Source organism: Xenopus tropicalis, chromosome 3, assembly GCF_000004195.4.
Source record: "Xenopus tropicalis strain Nigerian chromosome 3, UCB_Xtro_10.0, whole genome shotgun sequence".
Classification (NCBI taxonomy): Eukaryota; Metazoa; Chordata; class Amphibia; order Anura; family Pipidae; genus Xenopus; species Xenopus tropicalis.
This window is the reverse complement of record NC_030679.2, coordinates 104,386,835-104,405,392: the sequence shown is the minus strand read 5'-3', so window position 1 is coordinate 104,405,392 and position 18,558 is coordinate 104,386,835. Positions and strand designations below refer to the sequence as shown.

Genomic DNA, 18,558 nt, shown 5'->3' with positions numbered 1-18,558 from the left:
CGGGAGCCATTTGACTACTGCTTGGATTATGTTACTCATATTGAGACTAACTGAGTAGTGTATTTCTGCAAACTAATCACTTCTTTATCTTGGTTGTTTCAGGTTTGACTGGTGTTTTAGGCCTGGGCATTGTTTCCCCAAATTCAGCTTTCTCTCAGATGGTAACTACATTTGGCCTTGCTGGAATAGTGGGCTACCATACTGTGTGGGGTGTCACACCTGCTCTACATTCCCCACTCATGTCTGTTACAAATGCTATCTCAGGTAGGTCTTAAAGTTTTAATCATGGTGCCTTAATGCTGACTGTTCTGGCTGATATTTATCTACAACTTTAGGCATACTATATGGGGATATATTATGTAAACTGAAAGTATAACAGTCAGAACACATGCTTCCTACATAATATCTATCTGTTGTTCTTTCAGGTCTCACTGCTGCTGGTGGGCTGGTGTTAATGGGTGGATCATATCTTCCTTCCAGCTTGCCTGAAAGCCTGGCCTTACTAGCTGCCTTTGTGTCATCAATAAATATTGCAGGTAGACTATTGTTTTATTCAGATGTTTTGTAACAGGATTTAAATAAAATATATTTTTGAACATGCTTTCTCTACACTAAAAATGATAAGCAGAACTAAATAGCAAAAATAGGTACAAAATGGGAGCACTGAAGAATAAACTATAATGACATATGGGTTTGAGAAAGTGTCTAACGGGGTCAAAGAGCATTCACAATACTAGATTCTAAGTTCCGTGGCAGACAAGTGATTAATACTGAAAGGAAAAAGATACGGGTGATTATTTGCTTGTCATTTAATAGGATCATTCATTAAAATACATATCTGCTACTGAATTTGTTATAAATTTTAACTAACATAAAATGTTTGATCTGTTTCTAATGCCGAAGGTATTTGCACAGACAACTGAGAATTACAACTATTGATTTATAGAAATCACCAGCCACATATTTGAGCCTTACCAATGTGGCCTGAATTGCTAGTAAACCTGTATCCATCAAGTTGTATCCACCAAGTTGTATTTTCTAATGTGTCAGTGCAGGAAAATACCTATGTGATATACTTTTAAGGAATCTTTCTGCGTACCGTAGACCATTAGCAAATTCTTTCCATTAATTGGATAATGGCTAATGATATCTAATGTCCCATGGACAGATTTAGTCACCCACAATCTCTGCTATCGTGGGTTACTAATCTCTCTGAAATACCTTTTCACCAGCAACAAAGGTAATCTGTGGTGGATAGGCCTATGTATCACTTCGGTTTTCTGAAGCCTTCATTTGGCCAGACAACCTCTGTTATTCCACTAGTCTACCAAAACGTACATTGTACTGACAAGCAACACAATTCGGCATGTGTATCTTTTTATTGCCTGACAGGTACCTACATTTTCACTAAATTATTCAACAGATCAGATCAACTGAGTAACTGTATTTTGGCCATCTACATATGTCTCAAATTTGCTGTAACATCTGCCAGATTGTGCCAGGAGATGATTGGTGAAATATTCCACCCCTTAAATTGTGTGTTGCCTGCTTTAGTAATGTAGCACGTAGAAAAAAGATCCATATGAATTATTATAAATTATGCATTTTAGTAGCTTCATCTATACATAAATGTGCTTGATATCTTGATACCTTAAAGCATCCCTGCACTTTCCCTAGGGTCATGGAAAAATCCAAGCACCAGTGCCAATAACATTGTCAATTGAAGTTACTGCAATTGCCAACTTACAGGGCATTGGATTTAAAGTGAAAATAAAGAAAGGGAAGTGTAAGGCAGCACTATTTGCACTGCGTAATTGCCATTTATTTTGCACATCTGCAAACACCACTGTTTCAGTCTTACCTATAGTTAACAACAACTACTTTAAAAGACAAGGAAAGGCTAAGTCACTTGGGGGAGCCAAAATGTTAGGCACCCCCAAGTGACTTTAATCACTTACCTTGTACCCCGGGCTGGTGCCCCTGTTAGGAGAGAACAGCACCAGCCCGGGGTACCTGGAGCGGAACGCTTCTTCTTCCTGCTTCATTTTGCAACGACTAAACGACAGGCGGATTAGAGTGCAGTAGAGTGAAAAGCCGACTTCCCTGTTAAAGTTCTGCTTTTCACTCTACTGCACATGCGCGCGCGAACAGGAAGGAGGAAGTGCTCACTACAGGTACCCCGGGCTGGTGCTGTTTTCTCCCAACAGGGGCACCAGCCCGGGGTAAAAGTAAGCGATTTAAGTCACTTAGGGGTGCCTAACATTTTGGCACCCCCAAGTGACTTAGCCTTTCCTTCTCCTTTAAGCTTCCTAGATAAATTGGAAGATAAAGAAGCTAAAGGCTCATGTAATAAGACCTACTGTTTATAACTTTTATATTTCCATACATATATGTCCTCAATGAAATACAATCTCTACCTGTTCTCCATTTGTCTCCTTCAAAACATGTCATGAAGTAATGAGTGGGTTTTTTTGTTTTTTTTACAAAATAGGAGGATTTCTCATTACCCAAAGGATGTTGGATATGTTCAAGAGACCCACAGATCCACCAGAATATAATTACCTTTATCTTCTGCCAGGGGGATTGTTTGTTGGTGGTTATGGAACCTCTCTGGCCCTTGGATATAATATAGAACAGGTCAGCTTTTTGGGTGAATATGTGTAAAGTTCTAGAACACAATTCAAAATAAATGATTGTTCCTGCTAAATATTTCGTGTGTGTCAGAGCATAATTAAGAAAAAAACCCTTAGAGGTAAAATATGCTACTGAGAAAGATGGTTCATGTTCCTTTTATTTTTTTAGCTGGAAAGTATGGGGGCATAACAGGGTTATTATGGGCATGTTTTGTTTATTTCTAAAGCTGCTTAGCTTATTTAAACCAATAAAAATGTTATATTGCACTTTTGCACACCAACCTTTGTAGTCTGTGCGATCACTTTTGTTATTAAAGCTTTTGGGACCATGAAAATTATTTTAATGAGAATGTTTAAAAATGACAAGAAATGCAAGTTTTAAAATGGCTTTGTATTTATAAAGAAGCAGTCATCTACAGCCAACCAAAGTTGAAAAACTGTTAACATGTCTATGGTTTGCATTTAGATGATGTACCTTGCGTCAGGTCTCTGTTGCGTTGGAGCACTAGCAGGATTGTCAAGCCAAAGTACCTCCAGGCTTGGAAATGCTCTAGGTATGATTGGTGTGGCAGGGGGTTTGGCAGCTACCTTGGGATCACTGAAACCTTCACCAGAATTATTAACACAGATGTCTGCTGCCATGACTTTGGGTGGCACTATAGGTAAGTTCTTTAACATTATATGATTGTGTCTTTCTGTTTATTCTGTCAAATATGTTGTGTTGGCACTTTATGAAATAACATGTGGTGAGGTTGGTGATATATGGGTTTGGTTCATAATAACAAATTCAGCCATTAAAAAATGTGTTTATATCAAAATAATGAATTTGCCAACTTTAACTTATTTATACTGTATTTTGTATGTCAGGGGACAGTCACAATGCAAAATTAGGTTTTTCCAGTTACACCACATTGTTTCTCTCCCACTGTTGCTGAACAATAATTCTGTTGAGGAAGGATTTGGGAATCAGAATTCAGTTAGAGCTGTTTATAGTTTGGACATCACATGGTTTCTTATAATATTCTGGAAAATGTTGCTCTTAATGACAATGGTACCATTTCTGAGAAAATTTCCAATTTAATTTATTTTGGCACAAAATTCATCTGTATAATAAAAATCTATGAATAAGTAATGTTTTTGACATGTATTTGCTAACACAGGGATTCCAAACACTATCATTAAAGTGCTGCACTATTATTTGCTAGTTAAATATTATTTTAGGACACCTACATTTCCTTTCTGTTTCTATTGCTCATTGTGACAGTATCTTGGGAACAGTTTCACTCTACATTGCAGAGAGGTTTTAGATAGAAAATTAATTATTTTAAAATTCTATGGGGCACATTTACTAATCCACGAACGTCCGAAAAGCGTCCGCATGTGTTTTTTTCGTCATGATCAGTATTTTTGCGATTTTTTTTGTTGCCGTCGTGACTTTTTCGTCGCTGTCACAACTTTTTCTCAAATTGCTGCGACTTTTTCGTCGCCGTCACGAAATAATCGTACTGTCACGCCGAGTACGAAAGTTTCAGATTCATTCAAGCTTCAGTATCGTGACTTTTCTTGGGCCAGGTTGGAGCTGCAGAGTGCCATTGAGTCCTATGGGAGGCTTCCAAAATCATGCAAAGTCGCAAAGGTTTGCCCGCCATTTACGAGCGCTCAATACGAAAAAAAAGCAAAATGTTCATTTCCAATCCGATTTTTGGATTCGGATTCGTGGATTAGTAAATGTGCCCCTTTATGTTGGGCCAAATTCACTGCAAAATCAGATCATAAACTGAAGAGTAGAATATAGTGGCAAATAAGATAAGACAAAAAAGCCCCCCCCCCATCTCTGTCTATTGTAATACTGTAAATTGATTATTTTTTATTAAATATTTTTTAATCTCAAACCAATTAATTGCTGAAACTAGAAAATTAATATAAAATGTGAACGTGATTACATCAATTCATTTTATGGGTTTAGATCACCCGGGGGGTTTTGGCTATATAATCATGATTTGAATATTTTTCTGGGACCTTGAGCCTTTGCACCGTGTCATGGGCTCACAATTTTCTCACTCCAAATATGCATCTCTGCCCCGAGAGGGTGATTTAGCAAAATAAACAAAATGTTAGGTAAGTAACTGTAACTGTGATAAAAATTGATACAAACTAGTTATGAAATAGATTTATTAAACATGCACTACAGCTTCTTTACCTTTTTCAAATAGATTTCAATAGATTCATTAATGGGGGTTCCATGGAGTTCATGCCCTCTGCAGAATCTATTATTATTCTGCTTCTTAGATCTTCAAAGTATAATATGTTCCAGCCCTTCTAGCTATGCGTAAACATCTCAAAAAGAAAAATGCAACCTTCCAGATCTCTAATAGAGGAAAGCCAAGAAAATGTAAAGAATGACTAAGAACTAAATTAGTCAGAGCTTGTTTTCTTGTTTTCCTTAATTCAGCAGGTGCTTTTCTGGCAATAAGTATTTTTCTGGGGTGTTTGCTCTTTTTGGGGTATGTACAGGTATGGACTAGGTGGGCACTCTGTTTGGAAGAGAAAATTTAGGAAAAAAATGGGCAGTCAAAGCCCCAAATTCAATTAAGAATGAGAGTCTATGTCGAGGTTTGAAAACTAAGGTGCACAATCATCTTCCCACTAACCTCAATTACTGAGAGCAAACACAGTGCAAACTTGGTTACCTGTCCTTACCCAAAAGGAAAACTGTTATTCCTGCAAAAGCACCTGCCTACTTGCTGTGACCATGAAATCTGTAAAAATGAAGGAAATGTGCTATGAATAGTTTTTTTGGTACAAGCAATGTTAATTTTGCTTAAATAAAATAATAGAAGAGGATGTGGATTTCATAGGGTGACAGGTTCTTTTAAAAATATTTTTTTGATCTTCAGTGCTATAGAAAAAAATCACAGAAAACTAAATTTCAGTATAGGATTTATTTAGTCGGTAAAATGTGAGAACTGAATTGTTTGTTTTTCTCTAACCTGCATTGCTTTAAACAATGATAAATTGGAAGAGGAATCGACCAAATTTGTTTTACTCCAGACTGGATAAACTTTAATGTGCAGGGCAATAAAGTAATTCTCTCCTTAGCCTGTACATAGAATGTTTCCCCATTCATTAGAAGCCAGTAGAGGAAGAAAAAGGAATATATAATATAATATATTATAATTTATTGTGCCATGTCAAAAATACTGTAGTTTCATTGGTAATTTGGGTTGATAAAAAGACAATAGTCTATCCCTTCTAAATCATCCCCAGTATTTATCTGCATGTACTTATCTGTTATTAGATCACTGGGCACTGGGCTTAAGTTTGCAGTTCAGCTTTAAACTTTGTGTATTGCAGACAATAATGTTCACATTCCGTTTCTCCTTACCTTTCAACCTGGAGCATTGAATATCTGTCATTATATATCTACCAGACTTGGATTCTTGATAAGATGTAATTCATATATTCTGTGCCCCAAACATCATATACTTGCATTTTATTTTTACTGACAGTTTGGTAAGCTGTATAATGCTGAGATATGCTCTTCAACCAGAAACATGTTTTAGTATTCTGAGCCTTGAGACAGGAACATATGCTCTTAATATAATGTATTTAGGCTGGTGTAAATCTCTCACAAGTAATTATTACCATCAATTGGTTAAAGATTTTTAAGCAGTTGTGGTACACCGCACCGCTGATTTATTTTAAGAAGAATGTATCACTGGGTTAAAAAAATATTCTTGAAGATGTGTGGAGAATTGCTTCAGGCTAATATATTTCAATTTTTTCTTTCTTTCAAACTTTTTGGGATTTATATTGCAAATATCTCTTTGAATGTAATGTCAGTTTCTCCCCAGACTCTACTTACTACTTTGATTAGGATCTGCTTAATATTCTTGCAACCATGTGGGAACAGTCAAATCTAGTGCATTTGTAATGCATACATGTACGGCTAGTGGAAAAACAAAGGAATGGAGAGCAATAACTCTGGACATTCTTTTTTTAAGTTAAAGGGGATGCAAAACCAAAAATAATGTTCTGCATAATAAAAGCTAAATTAATTGTAAGCAACTTTCCAACATACATTTTACATGTTATAAATTATTATAGATTGGAAAATGTATTTCTAAATGTTACAGCTATTGAAAGCAGTACAGGTATTGGACCCCTTATCTGGAAACCAATTATCAAGAAAGTTCTGGATTTCGGAAAGGCCATCTCCCATAGACTCCATTGTAATCAAATAATTCACATTTTTAAAAGGTTTCCTTTTTCTCTGTAATAATAAAACAGTACCTTGTACTTGATCCCAACTAAGATATAATTACCCCTTATTGGAGAAAAAACAATCCTAGTGGGTTTAATTACTGTTTTAAATGATTTTTTTTTTTTTTTTTAGCAAACTTAAGGTGGGAGATCTGAATTATGAAAAGACCCCAGGTCCCAAGCATTCTGGATAACGGGTCCTATACCTGTATATGTACATCCTGTGCTACTCTCTGCACTGTTCATCTTGACTGCATGTAGTACTGAAACAATGTAGCAGTAGTCAACTTTTCTTTAATTAAGGGTCTTCCCAAAATGCCTTGCACAACTTTTGTGATTTTTCATGTCTCTTAAAGGGGTAGTTCACCTTCAGGTTAACTTTTAGTATGTTATAGAATGGGCTATTCTAAGCATCTTTTAAATTGGTCTTCATTATTAATTTTCTTTATAGTTTTTGACCCTTCTTCTTCTGGCTCTCTCCAACTCCAATGCCAAACTGGACAGTTGTTAGACAAAAAAAAAAGAAACTATTATAAAAAGCAGAGATAATAATAAAATGAACATCACTTGCACATTTTCTCTTTCTATACCATGCTAAAAATTAATTAACTCAAATATGACCAACCCCTTTAGTAACAGAATGAGTCAAAGCCCTGTGGGACTATTTCATTCTTTCAATGGTAAATGTAGAGCAGAGAATAGCAAAGGCTTTCAAAAGCAATTACAGCTACAAATTCCTACAGAATCATTGTAAATTGTATTAGAATGGCCTTTAAACTAACATACATTAAAAAACCAACATGATTATTTTGAAATCACAAGGGGTTTTCCTTAGTTAGAAGTAAAAATGGAATTAAGAATTGTTTCATTAAACAAGGAAAGTAAATGTGAACTAGATGTCTAACTATAGATGTCTAACTAGATGTCTAACTAGATGACTAAATGTCTCCAATGAAAATGTTTTAGCAACATAAACAAATCAGTGTATGTGGCATTAACAATAAAGTGGAAAGTGAACAAGTTATTAAACATAGATTTTTCTTGCTTATGCTGTTACTGAAGTTACCCATTGGCAGACAGATAGTCATAATGTCAGTGGTGCCAAAAGTTCTGCATTTGCTAAGTGTCCTCATTTTCTTGAAAAATTAAAACCACTACTTGTGTATGCAAAAATGCCCCCTTTTAAAATGTGTATGTTGTTGTACTTAACAATATGTTTCTGTTAACTGTATAACTACTGCAGTCTTCCAAAGCACTGCAATGGCATCAGGCCAGTTGTAACTTTGCACTTTATAATTATTTTATCTCTTTTCTTTGAGGTCTCACAATTGCTAAAAAAATAGAAATTTCAGATCTTCCTCAGCTTGTGGCTGCATTTCATAGCTTGGTTGGCTTGGCGGCAGTATTGACATGTGTAGCTGAGTATATGATAGAATATCCACATCTTGATGTGCATCCATCTGCAAACGTCCTCAAAACGGTTGCATATTTAGGCACCTACATTGGAGGAGTCACATTCAGTGGTTCTCTTGTAGCCTATGGAAAATTACAAGGTGAGTTGTTGTTCCTAGTAAAGTCATTTTTAGCTTAGCTGGAATACAAGTGCTAGCAGCCTTTTTTAGGCCCAGAGGACAGTTACGCTTGGCCCCCACTAGAAAATGTCCATCCTTCAGCCCACTAGGACTTTTTGAACTACAGCATCTACAGGCAACCAGATTTGTCTGTAGTATTTGTATATAAACAACAGCTGGATATATGCATCCTGGGAAGGTTTTTTTTGTTTCTAAGTTCAAGGCCGCAGCTTTCTGGAGTTGAGCAGGGCTTCTTTTTTTGTAGCAAAAGCACTAAACACTTACCCTTACATTCCCTATCTGGTAGGGTATAGAAATGCTAATTGATATAACTCATATAGTACATTAGTACATGAAATAAGCAGAATTATCGCACTATAGGGAAGTAAACAGTGTGAAACTGCAACAATTCTAGTCCTCTAGTTCTCTTTATTTATCATTGGAGAATATCTATCTCTAAAAAAATAAAACTTTATTAACTAATATCTAGCAATGTATCTGTTCTACAATAGTCCAGATACTGTCGGAGACTTTTAGAATTTTTGCAGCACAACAAGCACAAACATTCTAATATCTCATACTAATTAAATTACATTTATTTGCATTTTAAAATAAAATCATATCTTTGCTCAGTTAAGAATGATCTGAATAAACTGTTATTTTTTTGTGTAAGTGAAAAGCATTTGCCAAAACTCATCACCCTTTATGAAACTGTAATATGAATGGGCACCAACATCCAATAAAATGTTTTATAGGGTTTTTGTCTATATTTTAAAAGTTTTTTATGTTAAAGATCTCTTATATAATGTCCTAGGGATTTTGAATTCTGCGCCTCTCCTCTTACCTGGTCGCCATTATCTCAATGCTGGATTGTTGGCAGCCTCAGTTGGTGGCATGGTGCCTTTCATGCTCGACCCAAGCTACAGTACTGGCATGGCTTGCCTTATTGGTGTCTCTGGGTTATCCTCCGTCATGGTATGTCATTTATCTCTTACACTTATAAACTGTGTGATTGAAGGAGGATAATGGTGAAATGAAGGTCTTTTGCTAGTAAAATGAAATTTTGCAACAGAGATTTTCATAAAGTTTGTTGGACAAGAGGAACGGAGCTGGAGATTAGGAGGAAAGTCCCATAAATGTATGTTTAATATTTAAATGTATGTAGGCAATTTATACCCCTAACAGCACTAATTTAGGCAAATTCTTGAAGGAGAAAAGTCTAGAAAAATGTTGCATTTATTCTTACCTAAGCACACAGTTTTTAAAAATGTGTACAAGTTTCTAATTCCTGTTCTCACAGGCGAGAAGGAAATAGAGGTAACCTGCCTAGTAACCCTAAAGGCATGAAAGTTAGTTTTAACATATGCTTGCAGGGCTCAGTATAGCAACTTGGTCTATTTAATAGTTAGTGCAAAAGCCCAGATGTTGCATTATAGACTATAGGCATGTCCACTCCTCATAATTAAATGCCGTCTCATTGTCCAATAAGGAAATCGCTAGATTCTTTATATTCTTTGTCAGCTGATCTGCCTGGGATGAAACCAAAACGATCCGGTATGTCTATCCTAGGAAGGGCATTACTCATATATCTTGCCAAAAAAAAGTAGTTAGTATTTTTGCATCACTATTGATAAGGGTTATAGTCCTAGTAAGAGTATGATTAAAGGTTAAATTTAAGTGAGACAGGGAGCCAGGATACATTTTTTTTGTCAAGGTCCAGTGTTTCAACCCAGTGGAAATATAAGTCTTTGGTCTCCAAAACCACCTCCTCTACTGCTAGGCTCTCCAACACCCCAAGATGCTCCACATTAATATTTGAAAAAAGTTATAAACCTGATTTACAACAGACAATTTTATTTTTCCCCCCCAAAAAGGTATGGGGTCTACATATATAATTTTTTGTTTAGTCTAAGGTATTAAGGTTTATTTGCAACTTCCAAGCTATGTTCTCATACTCTCCCACTATGTTAAACCAAAGATATATACTTAAGCACAGGCTTCACTAGCTAACGTCAACACAATTTCAAATATTAAATATCAACATGACTATAAGCTATTGTTATAAAATGTTTTGCTCCGTGAAATCCGCTACAATAAGCAATTGTTAAATACATGTTAAATATTGCTATTTCTGTATTTCTGTATGCCTGAAATAACCAATAAAAATTTTAAGTTATAAAAAAAAAAAAAGTTATGTATGTCTGCCTCCTCTATATTAAGCTTAGATTGATACAATGCAAATTAGTATTGAAAAAATATAGTAATTATTTGCTCCAGGTGTGTATAAAACTGACTTTTCTTGATCTCTATATTTGGTATTATTGTAGTTTATAAAGGCTCCCTTTCCAATTAAGCTAGGAGTTTTCCAGGTATTTCGCCCTTTTCTAGGATATTTGCTTTTTTGTATCTACCTGTGCTGGCTGCACATGCATACACATAAAATTAGGTATTCTAGCCCATATAAAAATAATAAGCAGGATTATCAACAAAAGGGAAATGTTTTAATGATAATATCCCTTTAATAACCAATATTATTCTGATGTAGAATGACGACTATGCTTCCTGATACTGCAGGTAGAATGGAACAGATGTACAGATGTATCTATTTATTACAGGGTGTAACACTGACGGCAGCTATCGGAGGAGCAGATATGCCAGTGGTCATCACTGTACTCAATAGCTACTCTGGGTGGGCCCTTTGTGCTGAAGGATTTCTTCTGAATAACAACCTAATGACAATAGTAGGGGCACTGATTGGCTCATCAGGAGCAATTCTTTCTTACATCATGTGTGTGGTAAGTCAAAATGTAAAAACTGCATCATGCACTGGACTGTATGAGACTCTGACATAGTACTATCCATGTCATAATTTTTAAATATGATTTTTATTTGTGAAAATATGAATATTTTTCTATTCTGCTGTACAGTTTTATGCCATTAGCTATTAGTTTAGTTTATTCTTATTGCTCCTTGTGCCCTACCTGCTGACAGTATCCCAATGATATATCCATACCTTAAAGTAAAATTGAGCTGCTCTCTTTTTGTCCTTGCAATCTGCTTTGCAACGATGCATAGGAACTTTCTAATTAATAGTGTTTAAGCCTTTAATGTACCGGCTGAATGTTTATAAAGAGTTAAGCTGTTTTGCATAAAGATATTTTACTCACACATACAGGCTATGAACAGATCCCTACCAAATGTCATTTTGGGTGGATATGGAACATCTTCTACTGGTACTGGGAAACCTATGGAAATTGTTGGGACCCATACAGAGGTCTCTGTTGACCAATCAATTGAAATGATAAAGGAAGCTAACACAATTATCATTGTCCCAGGTATGTACACTTTTCTACATATGCCATGTGAGGGTAAAAGTCCATCTCTTTTAGTGTAATGAGCTTTAACCGTGAAATGCAAGATATTTTCAGGGGCCACAAACAAGCTCTGAACCGTAATAAATGAGACCTTGTAGTGAAGTGAAGAACATTTTAAATATGTGAGTAGTTCTTGTTATATATATATTTGGAGAAAACCTCGCACTACAACTCTGTTATAGGGTGCTCAAATGTGTAATGGAAATTTAAGTAGATTGAAAGAACACATATATAGCGCTGGCACACCTATGACTAATAAAATTTAACCTTTATTAGGAAAATATTAAAACATATTGGTTAAAAAAGATAGGAAAGCAAGAGAAAAGAAGAATTCTAAAATAACTACTCTATGCCTTATTGGTAAATTATACTGACATATCTGTGATACTCGTCACAAAACTGCTCTCTTGAGGTTTCTAAAGAATTTCCTCAGATATTGTAGCGAATGTAACAATCCATTCAGTATAAGCAGTTCTGCTGATGCTCTCAACTGAAGCCTTTACTTTGTTGCAAAGGACTGGTAATTGTATCAAAACATTTAGCTCACTTGGTAGCGAGAGTGTAAGGTAAGTTTTTAACCTGTTTATTTCACAGGGTTCTATGGTTCGAATCCCGGACCTCTCAAATTGCTTCACTCAAAGTATTCCAAATGAAAATTTATTCACTCTTTTCATGTTCACATTTCTAAATTAGTTGATTATTTTATTGTATGTAGTTTTTCGTTTGTTGGTGTAATTAATCAGCATGTATAACCAAATCGTCTGGAACACGAAGGAAAAGGAGCGCGCCGTAAGTTTGTGGCCTGTTTATTTCACAGGTTCAGATCCCGGATCTCCCGAATTATGCCACTCAAAGTATTAATAATAAAGAGTAGAAAAACTGTTGGCGTGTTTACATTTCTTTATTGGTTTTGGCTGTTATTATATATTATTTCATTTTAGGTAGAAATGTATGTACCCAGATCAGCTTATAGCGTGCACCATCATTGTACACAAATATAAGGCTCGATCCCACTACAGTTTTAGGCTGTCAGTGCAAACTCCAATTTCTTATCGAGTATCATATGTGCTGGTACATGTATAAGTTATATATAATAAATTAAATTGTGATCTAGGCGAGAATTCAGGTCACTATCCTAGGGCCAATACAAATCAGCCCAATAGCCGTTAGTCTGAACTCTAACTCCCACGTATTGGTTGAGTCGGGGAGAGTTCTACTTTGGTTCTGGTCCACCGCGTTTATTAACTGCAAAGCAAATGCTGGCTTAGTTAAAGTAAAATTCATAGATAGTGTTAGACTTATTTTCACTGTCTGTGCCTTGCATATCGGCACCCAGCGTGATAGGATCTCAGAAAAGTGCGTGATTGCTTAAGAGTGGGTCTCTTTTAGTGTAGAGGCGATTCTAATTATAGCTGTCCGTTTAATATTCAGCTGACTTTCACTAGTCTCACAGAGGTCAAAATACTCTCCCTGTTATCACTCACGGATAATCTCCGTTTACAATCCCCCGCATACCATTATATGACACATTTACAAACTTCGCTTCTCCCCCCGCTATTAGTTTCTAATATCCAGGTATGAGGTCAAGGGATGCGAAGGTGTTCTCTCTCTCAGCTGGAATTTAAATCCTTGTGCCTACAACTCAGCAGGTTTGCCTCGGCGCAGGAGAAAGTTAAATATCCTATATTTGACACCTGGTACTTTTTCAGCAGCGGGGATGGTGACCCGGGATGTATACGCCGCCCAGTCACAACTCCCAGAGCATAGAATCAGGTGTCTATTTAAAATTGCTCTCAGTATTAACACTAATGACTCTGTGTCTCCAAAAAAACATTTCTTTTACCTCGGCACACATCTATGAATTTTACTTTAACTAAGCCAGCATTTGCTTTGCAGTTAATAAACACGGTGGACCAGAACCAAAGTAGAACTCTCCCCGACTCAACCAATACGTGGGAGTTAGAGTTCAGACTAACGGCTATTGGGCTGATTTGTATTGGCCCTAGGATAGTGACCTGAATTCTCGCCTAGATCACAATTTAATTTATTATATATAACTTATACATGTACCAGCACATATGATACTCGATAAGAAATTGGAGTTTGCACTGACAGCCTAAAACTGTAGTGGGATCGAGCCTTATATTTGTGTACAATGATGGTGCACGCTATAAGCTGATCTGGGTACATACATTTCTACCTAAAATGAAATAATATATAATAACAGCCAAAACCAATAAAGAAATGTAAACACGCCAACAGTTTTTCTACTCTTTATTATTAATACTTTGAGTGGCATAATTCGGGAGATCCGGGATCTGAACCTGTGAAATAAACAGGCCACAAACTTACGGCGCGCTCCTTTTCCTTCGTGTTCCAGACGATTTGGTTATACATGCTGATTAATTACACCAACAAACGAAAAACTACATACAATAAAATAATCAACTAATTTAGAAATGTGAACATGAAAAGAGTGAATAAATTTTCATTTGGAATACTTTGAGTGAAGCAATTTGAGAGGTCCGGGATTCGGACCATAGAACCCTGTGAAATAAACAGGTTAAAAACTTACCTTACACTCTCGCTACCAAGTGAGCTAAATGTTTTGATACAATTACCAGTCCTTTGCAACAAAGTAAAGGCTTCAGTTGAGAGCATCAGCAGAACTGCTTATACTGAATGGATTGTTACATTCGCTACAATATCTGAGGAAATTCTTTAGAAACCTCAAGAGAGCAGTTTTGTGACGAGTATCACAGATATGTCAGTATAATTTACCAATAAGGCATAGAGTAGTTATTTTAGAATTCTTCTTTTCTCTTGCTTTCCTATCTTTTTTAACCAATATGTTTTAATATTTTCCTAATAAAGGTTAAATTTTATTAGTCATAGGTGTGCCAGCGCTATATATGTGTTCTTTCAATCTACTTTAGTTCTTGTTATAGTCCATCTATGGTCCTATTCATAAAGATATTAAAAACTTCTGCATTTAATCTATTAAAAAAACAAGATTATTCAGTAGTGAATGTATCATATTTTATTCTTGATGTTAAAAAGGCCCTAAAATTATCTGTTGAATGCCATGAACACTGCCTGAAAGACATGGAGAGAAGAACAATTAGACAATGTCGATGAACTTGATGAGAAACATTCTACTATTCTCACAAGCTGCCAAGTGCTGTGTTTTATATCTTGCTTTCCTGTGAGAATGAAAGGCCATTTGGCCGTTTTATGATGCAGGAAATTTATGTGTAGGTTGTAGGATGGCAGTAAATTACCAATTTATCATTTCCTTTGTGACACAAGAAATATACATTGAGGCACATAATGTACTTACGTTTACAGAAGCTAAAGATGTTGGCAAGTTTAATAGATCAAAAAATGATGGGATAACTTAGGAAAGCTATTTTTATAAATCTGTTGGATGTTGTCTAGAATACTTTGCCTCACTAGACAATATAGCTTTTGTACCAATGACACAGGATCGCCATACCCTTAACTCTTTTACTGCCAAGCACGTATGGCATACGTGATGGCAGTAAAAGGGCTTAAACGCCAACGACGTGTGGCTTCTAACAATGACAGCCCCCCTGGGCAATGTGCCAGGGGGGCTGTCATCAGGGTCCTGCGAGCCGATCGCTCGCAGGACCCTCCAGGAAGCAGCAGATGCGATCGCATCGCATCTGCTGCTTCCTGCTTCCTCCCTCTCCCCCAGCGCCGGCCCAAATGAGGAAGGAGGCGATCGGTCTTCAGGAATAGGTAAGGAGTTTTTTTTTTATTGCATTTACACACTTTTACACACTTATACACACATTTACATACATTTATACACACTTACATACATTTACACACACTTACAGCACACATTTTAGCATTTTTTTATTTTTTTTTTTAAATTTTTTTTTTTTCATTTTTCACACTTTTATACACTTATTTACACTCATATACACACTTACACACTATCACACAACTTTTACACATGTACACACATGTATACACAAACACTTTGGTTTTTTTTTGTTTTGCTTTTTTTTTTTTTTTCATTTTACCACTTTTATTTTCTTTTACCTAAAAACTGTTTATTTTGACAGCGTAACTATTGGATCAGATATTCTGGCCACTAATTACACTGTCATGTAACTTATTTTGTTGTTTCACTGATTTGCACAATTTTTGTGGTTTTATCACATTTTATCCCTATATAAGTGTTCCTGATCTGTTTTTAGCGTAGCTTTGCCAGGTGTAACTTTGGTGTACAAAAATAACTTTACCTATTTTGAATTCATCAGAATGTGTACTTTCCAAAAATATATGGTTTTCTGGGGGTCACTGTATAGTTAGGGGGGGTTACTGCACATAATACACTGACAGGGGGCTCTGTGTGCAAAAGCTGAGCTGGCAGGCGAGAAATCCTTATGCGCTATTTTCATTTTGGGTTCAGTACATACCGCAGACTTTGGTATATCTATGCATATTGGGCATCAAACTGTTCAGTAGGCCTCTGGTGTTCCTATTTGGGGTGACTTGCCTTTGTACGCAAGAAATTGTGTGAGATAAATGCGGCAAATTGCAACATTTTTAGGCGATTTTCTGAAATCTCATAAAAACCGATAACTTTAGGAAAGCTTTGCGGCTTGGTACTTTGGTGTAGAAAGGACTCTTTACCCTTGTTGGATTTGTCAGAATGTGTACTTTCCAAAAATATATGGTTTTGTGGGGGTCTCTGTATAGTTAGGGGAAGTTTTGGCACATAATACACTGACAGGGGGCTCTGTGTGCAAAAGCTGAGCTGGCAGGCGAGAAATCCTTATGCGCTATTTTCATTTAGGGTTCAGTACATACTGCAGACTTTGGTATATCTATGCATATTGGGCATCAAACTGTTCAGTAGGCCTCTGGTGTTCCTATTTGGGGTGACTTGCCTTTGTACGCAAGAAATTGTGTGAGATAAATGCGACAAATTGCAACATTTTTAGGCAATTTTCTGAAATGTCATAAAAACCAATAACTTTAGGAAAGCTCTGCAGATTGGTACTTTGGTGTAGAAAGGACTCTTTACCCTTGTTGGATTTGTCAGAATGTGTACTTTCCAAAAATATATGGTTTTGTGGGGGATCTGTATAGTTAGGGGAAGTTTTGGCACATAATACACTGACAGGGGGCTCTGTGTGCAAAAGCTGAGCTGGCAGGCGAGAAATCCTTATGCGCTATTTTCATTTAGGGTTCAGTACATACCGCAGACTTTGGTATATCTATGCATATTGGGCATCAAACTGTTCAGTAGGCCTCTGGTGTTCCTATTTGGGGTGACTTGCCTTTGTACGCAAGAAATTGTGTGAGATAAATGCGGCAAATTGCAACATTTTTAGGCGATTTTCTGAAATGTCATAAAAACCGATAACTTTAGGAAAGCTTTGCGGCTTGGTACTTTGGTGTAGAAAGGACTCTTTACCTTTGTTGGATTTGTCAGAATGTGTACTTTCCAAAAAGATATGGTTTTGTGGGGGTCTCTGTATAGTTAGGGGAAGTTTTGGCACATAATACACTGACAGGGGGCTCTGTGTGCAAAAGCTGAGCTGGCAGGCGAGAAATCCTTATGCGCTATTTTCATTTAGGGTTCAGTACATACTGCAGACTTTGGTATATCTATGCATATTGGGCATCAAACTGTTCAGTAGGCCTCTGGTGTTCCTATTTGGGGTGACTTGCCTTTGTACGCAAGAAATTGTGTGAGATAAATGCGACAAATTGCAACATTTTTAGGCGATTTTCTGAAATGTCATAAAAACCGATAACTTTAGGAAAGCTCTGCAGATTGGTACTTTGGTGTAGAAAGGACTCTTTACCCTTGTTGGATTTGTCAGAATGTGTACTTTCCAAAAATATATGGTTTTGTGGGGGATCTGTATAGTTAGGGGAAGTTTTGGCACATAATACACTGACAGGGGGCTCTGTGTGCAAAAGCTGAGCTGGCAGGCGAGAAATCCTTATGCGCTATTTTCATTTAGGGTTCAGTACATACCGCAGACTTTGGTATATCTATGCATATTGGGCATCAAACTGTTCAGTAGGCCTCTGGTGTTCCTATTTGGGGTGACTTGCCTTTGTACGCAAGAAATTGTGTGAGATAAATGCGACAAATTGCAACATTTTTAGGCGATTTTCTGAAATGTCATAAAAACCAATAACTTTAGGAAAGCTCTGCAGATTGGTACTTTGGTGTAGAAAGGACTCTTTACCCTTGTTGGATTTGTCAGAATGTGTACTTTCCAAAAATATATGGTTTTGTGGGGGTCACTGTATGGTTAGGGGAAGTTTTGGCACATAATACACTGACAGGGGGCTCTGTGTGCAAAAGCTGAGCTGGCAGGCGAGAAATCCTTATGCGCTATTTTCATTTAGGGTTCAGTACATACCGCAGACTTTGGTATATCTATGCATATTGGGCATCAAACTGTTCAGTAGACCTCTGGTGTTCCTTTTTGGGGTGATTTGTCTTTATCTGATCTTTATCAAGAAATTGTGAGAGATAAATGCGGCAAATTGCAACATTTTTATGCGATTTTCGTAAATGTCATATAAATCTGCAAACTTAGGAAAGCTTTACAGCTTGGTACTTTGTAGCAATAAGAAATATTTACCCATTATAGATTCGGGGGGATGTGTATTTTCCAAAAATATATGGCTTTCTGGGGTGAATGTACTTTTTTTGTA

General features: G+C 36.5%; 1 protein-coding gene across 2 annotated transcripts in view; it reads left to right on the top strand.

Annotated features, from left to right (window-relative positions):
- LOC100490887 (NAD(P) transhydrogenase, mitochondrial) overlaps window positions 1-18,558 on the top strand; it is a 67,205-nt gene that overhangs the window by 19,537 nt on the left and 29,110 nt on the right. For both annotated transcript variants that reach the window (XM_004912605.3, XM_002936571.5), the window contains exons 11-18: window positions 103-264; window positions 426-536; window positions 2,492-2,637; window positions 3,100-3,295; window positions 8,216-8,449; window positions 9,282-9,442; window positions 11,083-11,262; window positions 11,643-11,802. In XM_004912605.3, coding sequence (XP_004912662.1) covers window positions 103-264; window positions 426-536; window positions 2,492-2,637; window positions 3,100-3,295; window positions 8,216-8,449; window positions 9,282-9,442; window positions 11,083-11,262; window positions 11,643-11,802 — 1,350 coding nt within the window. The remainder of the gene's footprint in view (window positions 1-102; window positions 265-425; window positions 537-2,491; window positions 2,638-3,099; window positions 3,296-8,215; window positions 8,450-9,281; window positions 9,443-11,082; window positions 11,263-11,642; window positions 11,803-18,558) is intronic.